Source organism: Oryza glaberrima, chromosome 5 (genome assembly GCF_000147395.1).
Source record: "Oryza glaberrima chromosome 5, OglaRS2, whole genome shotgun sequence".
NCBI classification, from domain to species: Eukaryota; Viridiplantae; Streptophyta; class Magnoliopsida; order Poales; family Poaceae; genus Oryza; species Oryza glaberrima.
The window spans coordinates 15077408-15085207 of record NC_068330.1 but is presented as its reverse complement, the minus strand read 5'-3'; the positions used below and the strand labels follow the sequence as shown (position 1 = coordinate 15085207).

General features: G+C 45.4%; 1 protein-coding gene across 1 annotated transcript; it reads left to right on the top strand.

Annotated features, from left to right (window-relative positions):
• The first annotated feature begins 507 nt into the window (after nucleotides 1–507).
• Nucleotides 508–4276, top strand: LOC127772982 (thiamine pyrophosphokinase 3). The gene is made up of 6 exons (XM_052298986.1): nucleotides 508–796; nucleotides 925–1021; nucleotides 2427–2499; nucleotides 3366–3467; nucleotides 3551–3800; nucleotides 3874–4276. Exons 1-6 carry the CDS (start codon nucleotides 643–645, stop codon nucleotides 3999–4001), a joined length of 804 nt encoding a protein of 267 aa, XP_052154946.1. The 5' UTR covers nucleotides 508–642; the 3' UTR covers nucleotides 4002–4276.
• Nucleotides 4277–7800: the final 3524 nt, after the last annotated feature.

Here is a 7800-nt window from a genome sequence, read left to right as displayed (position 1 = left end):
ATATCGACCGCCGCAGCCGCTCACGCCCGCATCAGCGGAGATGGACGGGGACAGATACGGCGCCGGCGCCGGCATGAGGGACTTCATGTCGCAGTCCGATTCACACACCCCCGTCGACGAGTTCGACCTCTTCACCGACTCCCCGTACCACTTCACTGGATCCGGCAGCGACAATGCTTTCAGAATATGCATGGCCACCCTCGACCTCACCTCCGGCGGGGATGGATGGCCGGAACTGGAAAGCTACGAGGGCCTCCTTCTAAACAGGCCCTTACGACAAGATGAATTATGGAATGTAATATGAGAGACTTATAAGGTGGATTTGCAATTTTTCCATTACATTAAATGAGACACACGTGACAATCTGCAGCTGACCTGCACATGTTAAATGCAGTGGACCCCACACACCAGTGGGTACTACAAGTGGGGACTCCGGAAGTCTCCGGTAGCGGTACGACAATCCCATCATCCCATCACCTCTGACCAAAAACCCCAAATTTTCAAACACGCGCTGCCCATTCAACACGCCAGCTCGCACGACCGCGACGAGCCCACGACTCGCAAGTCGCACCCTCCCCGACCCCGATCGGCGCGAAGCCACCCACTTCCAGCCCTCGCCGTCGCCGCGCCGCCGCCGCCGCCATGGCCCCGAGGCCGGCCATGTCCCACTCCTCCGCCTTCCTGCTGCCCTCGCCGTCCGCGGCGGCGGCGGGCGCCGACGCCGACGGCGCCGCCTACGCGCTCCTCGTCCTCAACCAGCGCCTGCCCCGCTTCGCGCCCCGCCTCTGGGACCGCGGTAGTAGAATGCCCTCGCTCGCCGGGCTTCGCGCGTGGCTCTTCTCTCTTCTCTTCTCTTCTTCTCGATGCTGACTGACTGACGTGGGCGCCTGCCTCCGTTCTCGTTCTCTCTCTCTCTCTCTGCAGCGCAGGTGCGGGTGTGCGCGGACGGCGGCGCCAACCGGGTGTTCGACGGCATGCCGGAGCTGTTCCCTGGACAGGACCCCGACGAGGTTCGCCGCAGGTAACGCGATCTGATCCCGGATTTTTTTTTTTGGGGGGGGGGGGGGGGGGGGGATTTCCCGCCCCGCTTCGGTTTCTTGGATGGATCGTGCGCGGCGCGCCCGCGCGCGCGTGTTCCAGTGTTTTTTTTCCTCGTGTTCGTGTTCGTGCTCCTCGACGGCGGCGGCCGTGCAGCGAGGCGTTTTGGATTGGTCGAGATGGCACGCAAGTAACTTTACTGCAGTAATTTTAGCTTCTTGCCTATCTGTGCGACCCCCCCCCCCCCCCCCCCCCCCCCCCCCCCGCGCCAAAATGGAGTCTCGGTTCAGCAACCGATGATCCTCTCCATCTTGTTCGGGGCTGATTAGATTGATGCCATTTTCAATCGTACTACTTTATATTATTTTTTAGCAAAGTTGTATAAAAAAACCTACATTTAGTTTGTTACAAATTTTGATAAATACATAAGAAATTCTGGCAAAATTTTGATAATATTGCTAACTTGTTAAAATTTTGTAAGGTTTATTTTATTTTAACTACGATTCGAACAGCCTCTTCATGTCATTGAGGCGCCAGTATTCGTGGTCAAAAGTTCAGGAGTTGGATTCTTGGAGATGGGAGATGCGCAGGGGGTTACTATGCACATGGCATGACGGATAATTTAGTTTTTGTCTTCTTGGGGGACTTTGCGATGCAGTTCCTGTGGGCGGTGGATGTATGCCTCTGTTTAATTCATTAATTGGTTGCTCCCTGCTGCGCTGCGCATGCCCACTATGTGCTCGATGGAATGCCTTCTTTGTGCTTCCCTCATGCTAGAGCTTGACACGAGTATAGGTATATGGTAGTATATTCGTGTGGATAAAGGTGTAGCACTAGTTGAGATAATATGCTCTTAAGAAATGAGAATTCAGTCATAGGATCAAGCTGCCTTTCTAATTGTGGCTCCCATCGGATGGCCTATTCAGTAAACTGCTTATGCTGGTGCTGAGATTGGGGGGTTATAGGTAGCCTAATCCCATCTTAATGGCTATTGGGTACACCAAAGGCCTTTTTTCCTAATACAACTGTTACCGGCAAGTGGTTATTCTAGTATGTTAGAACTTCCACTTACTGGTTGAGGTGCAGTGGTTTCAGAACTAGTGGTTGATGCATTACCCTATTTATTATTTATTGTCATATTATGTATGAATATCCTTGAGCTATGAGAAGCTTTTATACCAAGTTTATTATATCCGCACAGACAAAGGTTGAACAAGAATCCGTCTTATGTTCCAAGTTGCTTATGCGGAATCAGAGTTTGAGAGATGGTCACATATTTCAGATGATCTTAATGGCTGATAATCGGAAACAAATATCGAAGTATTTTGGGTTTGCCTTTTTTTTACAAAAAGATTTCTCATGTAAAATTCACAAGTGTTTTGGTGCAGATACAAACCAGATGTAATCAAAGGAGATCTGGACTCAGTTCGACCAGAAGTGAAGGAATATTATTCCAATATGGTAAAGTAATTCAATATTTTCCATTTAGTCACGGTTAATTAAAACCAGATGTAACTAGTTTGGGATATGGACTCAAGTATAACCAGCAATAACAGGATATTACTCTAATTCATAAACTTCTTTAATATGTTCCATCCAGTTTTCGTTAGTCAAAACAGTATGATTATTTCAGCCATATTATCTAGTAATATTATTTTCAACTATTCTTGCTAGTTAATTTTTATGTTCTCTTGGAATTTCATGAGCCTCACTACTATGGTGCTACTGCTTCTTCTTGGCACATGTTTTGTTTTTAATCAGAACAAAATAAGACAGTTTCAAACCATGGCGTGCACTAGAATGGTTAGTATTGACCAGTCAGAAGCCTAACAAACAGAGTATCTATTGTAGCAATGAGAAAGAAAAACCAAATGACTATGACAGCTTATTTAAAACCAATGACTGACACAACTGAACTAAATGGAAGTCATATTCCAGATTATTTTTAATGGGCACATCATGGCATTTTGCGTTTTTACAGAAAGTGATAAAGTAATTACATGCCGTATGAGCATTCAAGCTGGTATATTCTCTGTCTCAGAATAGTTTTTCTGGTTGGAACAAAAGAACAGTGTTAAGAGTTGTCTTAGATTACTTAAGAACATTTAGTTTCATTCTTATGTCTAATATAGACAGCTGCTGGTATCTTCTATAGGATATAGCTCACATTGCCACGGTAGTATCTATTTTTGCAAATATTCGTATTGATATGTTTCATGCTTCGGTCATCAGATGGCATGAAGTATCTTGGTATAGGACTTCAAACAAAAATATTCCTTTCTCATGCATATCTGATGAAACAATTGTTTTTCTTGTGAAAATTGCAGGGTACTCAAATAGTCGATGAGTCACATGATCAGGACACCACCGATTTACACAAATGTGTAGCTTTTATCACTGAGAATTCGGCCATCCCCAACAAATCTAATGTAAACTTCTTAAGCTCGATAACGTGGTGTCATTACCCACCATCTTCACAAAATTTACTGCCATATTTGTCTTTTAACTGCAGCTGTGTATCTTTGCTCTTGGGGCCCTTGGGGGAAGGTTTGACCACGAGATGGGAAACATCAACGTACTTCATCTCTTCCCAAACAACAGGATCATACTCCTATCGGATGATTGCTTGATCTTTCTGCTGCCAAGAACACACACTCATAACATCCATATTGAACGGTCTATTGAGGGGCCCCACTGTGGATTGATTCCCATCGGCGCGCCTTCGGCCACCACCACAACCACTGGGCTTCAATGGAATTTAGGTAAGCCTCCCACTTCATCAATTCGACATCGACAAATAATTGGTGCCTAAAAATCTGTAAATTTCATCTCCAGATAATACCAGCATGAGCTTTGGTGGACTTATTAGCACATCAAACATTGTGAGAGAGGAGAGTACTGTTGTTACGATCACTTCAGATTCTGACCTGATTTGGACAATATCGCTCCGGCACCACTCTTGAAATACGTAACACAATTGTATCATAGTTCCAATTTTGTCTCATCTATTTTACGTCGTTGAGTTCTACCCTTAGTAGAAGAGTGAAAACATACATGGCATCTGATGTGGCTAAACCTGGTGAAATGTTAATATGTAACTTAGAGGACTTGGCACGTCTCTAAATATATACCTTGCACTGTAATTGCACAATTTTTTTTTTTTGTAAACATGTCACCAAATTACCTGTAATGTAAAGAACCAGTTGTATTTGTTAAGCAAAGTTCATATTTTCGCTCATTTGTGGTTTTGTATTCAGGAAATTCTACACTGACAACACAAGTTCAAATTTTCGTTCATTTGTGGTTTTGTACTCAGGAAATTCTACACTGGCAACGCATGGTAAGAGTGAGGCACGAAGTAAAGATTGGCCCTGTTAATGGTTAAGTATCAGTTATGGTTGTTCTGCTATAACATGGATTTCAGTTAGTAGGAACATTCACTTATTCCAGCAAGATTATTTTTTTGTTATAGTTTAATTTGTCTTTTTGTGACGTCGATTCAATCGCCTACTTCTTTTCAGCTGAATGGATTATTTTATTTTGTGATAATCCGTTTATGGGCTTCGGAAGTGTGCATTAGTTTCAGCTTGCACTTTACGCTTCCTTTGATAGAATACGTACTTTTGCAGCTAAAGAAAACATACAGAAGCAGCATCGGTTGCCTGCGGCGGCCTCTGATCTAGTCATTAGTCCTCTTGCAGCGGCACCTTGCCGGCACAAGATAGCCAAGTTTGTGGGCTAGTGCAAGCGAGAGGTTCTATCCTTCTCTCTCATCCTCTTCCTCTCCAACCCAACTGTGTGGATGAATTTGGAGCGCACGAAATGTTGAGCTCTTGCTTGGGCCGGTCGACGGCGAGACACTGGAGTGGTGAAAGCGCATTGAAGGTATACAGTCGGTGGTGGCCACTGTTTCTAGTAGGTGACCTTGATACGGGATGGCAAAAAGATTATAGGTGAAAGCCTAGCCCTTTGGGTTGGGCGGTTGGCAACAGCGATGCCTACGACCCCTACTTTCCTCTTAGGGCATTGTTGCGTGAACTTTTTTGTTCTCTCCGATAGGTATCTTTAGATGAAAATTACATCCTAGCACGTTAGGGCGGGTGTGCAGAGACAATCTCATCCCTTAGGGATGCGATCTAATTTAGGCGCTGTTTGATTCAGCTTAGGATTATTATAATCTGGATTATTAGGAGTAAGCTGAAACAAACAAATAGATTATTATAATCTATAAGCCAGATTACTATAATCCAATAATCTCCTCTAGAGGAGCTTTTTCCAAATTATTAAGTGGCTAAAGACCCACTACATTTGGATGCCTCTAATAATTCAGAGAAATAAACAACTCGTAGCTTATTTTATGTCAGCTTATTATAATCCAGCTTAGAGTAATCTGATTTAATAATCTAGATTACAATAATATTAAGCTGAAACAAACATGACTTAATCTTGAAATGCGGGATTTGGTCATAGACGTATGATGTGGCTGTTTTTTTTTTCATTTTCTTTGGTATGGTTTTTCAAGACTGTAGACTTATAATCTTTTTTACTAATCTACCAATACGAAACGACACACTATCACGTGCTTTGTTTTAACTAGCCTAGTGCCCATGAGTTGCAACAGAAAACAAATTAAGTTTTTATCTTATTAAATCAATTAATAAACACTTATTTAGTTGAAATAATACTATTATTTTATTTATTGAACAAGTAGTTGATTTTAAAATTTGGGGAGAACCAATGGTGAAACAGTGAGATGATTCATTGAAAGATGATGTAATACTAGCACAGGTTATGAGGCCCACATGTGACATGTCAGTGAGTGATGTGGGAATGGACACCTCCAATACTAAGGGCCTGTTTAGTTCGCGAAAAGAAAATTTTTGGAATGTCATATAGGATATTTGATCGGATGTTGGAAGGGGTTTTCGGACACGAATAAAAAGACTAATTTCATAACTCGCTTGGAAATCGCGAGACGAATCTTTTGAGCTTAATTAATCCATCATTAGTACATGTGGGTTAATGTAGCACTTATGGCTAATCATGAACTAATTAGGCTCAAAAGATTCGTCTCGCTATTTCCCCCTAACTATGCAATTTGCTTTTTTAATCTATATTTAATGCTCCATGCATGTATCCAACGATTCGATATGATGTTTTTGGGAAAAAATTTTGGGGAACTAAACCAAGCCTAAAGTATACACCCTCCGTCCTAAAATATAAGGGATTTTGGGTTGATTGGTGGATAGGACACATCCTAGTACTAATAATTTGGATATTTGTACTCAGGCCTTGTTTAGTTCTCAATTTTTTTTTCCCAAATACGTCACATCAAATCTTTAGTCACATGCATGAAGCATTAAATATAGATAAAATAAAAAACTAATTCAACAGTTTGCATGGAAATCACGAGACGAATCTTTTGAGTCTAATTAGTCCATGATTAGCCATAAAGTGCTACAGTAACCCACATGTGTTAATGATGGATTAGTTAAGCTTAATAAATTCATCTCATGTTTCTTGGCGAGTTATGAAATTAGTTTTGTCATTCCTGTCAAAAACACCTTCCGACATCTGGTCAAACACCCTATGTGACACCCAAAAATTTTCTTTTCGCGAACTAAACAAGGCCTCAGTCTACATTCATAGTATAGGATGTGTCAGCATCGGTTAGGACATCTACAATCAGGGACACTCTACTGAGGGTACTCTCTGGGAAACTCCCCTCGCAATGGAGGACACCCTAGATGGGCTCCCCATGAGACAACTGGATGAAGGTACTCAAGCCCACAATGGGTATCCCAACCAAAAAACCCACAATGTGTGTTTTCCCATACTACCCCTCTCTTCTCCCTACCTCTCTTTCCCTCTCCTCTTTTTTCTCCGCCTCTTTCCCCTCCTCTTCTTTTTTCTTCGCCGGGTTTCACTCCCTCCGCTCGGCGCCGTCGTCGTCCTCCCCCTCCCTCTCCCTCTCTATCTCGCGAGCACCGGTGCCACCTCCCTCCTCGCCCTTCCCAGCCGCCGCCGCCGCCGCCACTTTCTCCTCTCTCTCCCGCCGCTGCTCGCCTCTCTCTCCGTGCGGAGGAGTCCAAGATGGAGGTGGAGAAGGTCGCGACGGACGCTCGCCGCTGCCCGTCTCCGCCCGGTGGCCGACGGCAGCGACCACCACCATGAAGTTGTCCGCGTGCTCCTCGGTGGCGAGCACGGGCGCCTCAAGCAGTGGCGATGGCTGCGGCGGTGCGGTGCGGTTGCTTCTCCGCCGGATCCGGTTGTTGTCGCCATCGCCTCTCTCTCCTCTCTCTCTCTCTCTTGACGCCGCCTCCCTTCTCGCAGCTCTGGTGACGCCTCCTGTCTCTCTTGTCGGCGCCTCTCTCTCGCGCCGCCGCCTCGGGTTCCTCCCCACCGCCGTGACCTTCCTCCTAGCAACGAGATCGAGGGTAGAATGGGAAATCGCAGGTGCGGTAGTCGTGTCCACGAGCGCCCCAAGCCCCCAACGTGTCGCCTGCCTATGACTCCCCACGAAAAGCCGGCGAGACGTGTAGAGAGCCGCGCCCCCCAGCACCCCCCAGCAGAGGGACGCGCTCCATCACGGGGGAACAGGGCGGACGGAAAAGCGAATGGCCGTCGCTAGTGGCAAGACCTGGGGTTACCCATTGCTGATGGCCTTAGCGAGCCTCCTATCACTTACAGGTGGGCCCGGCGGCTTGCCTCGATTTCCCCGACAGGCCGGCTCGTCCTCGTCTCCAAAGTCTCCCCAAACTC

What these genes read in the sequence shown, in the direction of transcription:
- LOC127772982 (XM_052298986.1), top strand. Translation starts at nt 643, where the DNA reads ATGGCCCCGAGGCCGGCCATGTCCCACTCCTCCGCCTTCCTGCTGCCC. An exon ending in GCCCCGCCTCTGGGACCGCG is followed by an intron (nt 797 to 924) that starts GTAGTAGAATGC and finishes CTCTCTCTGCAG; the next exon opens with CGCAGGTGCGGGTGTGCGCG. An exon ending in CCCGACGAGGTTCGCCGCAG is followed by an intron (nt 1,022 to 2,426) that starts GTAACGCGATCT and finishes GTTTTGGTGCAG; the next exon opens with ATACAAACCAGATGTAATCA.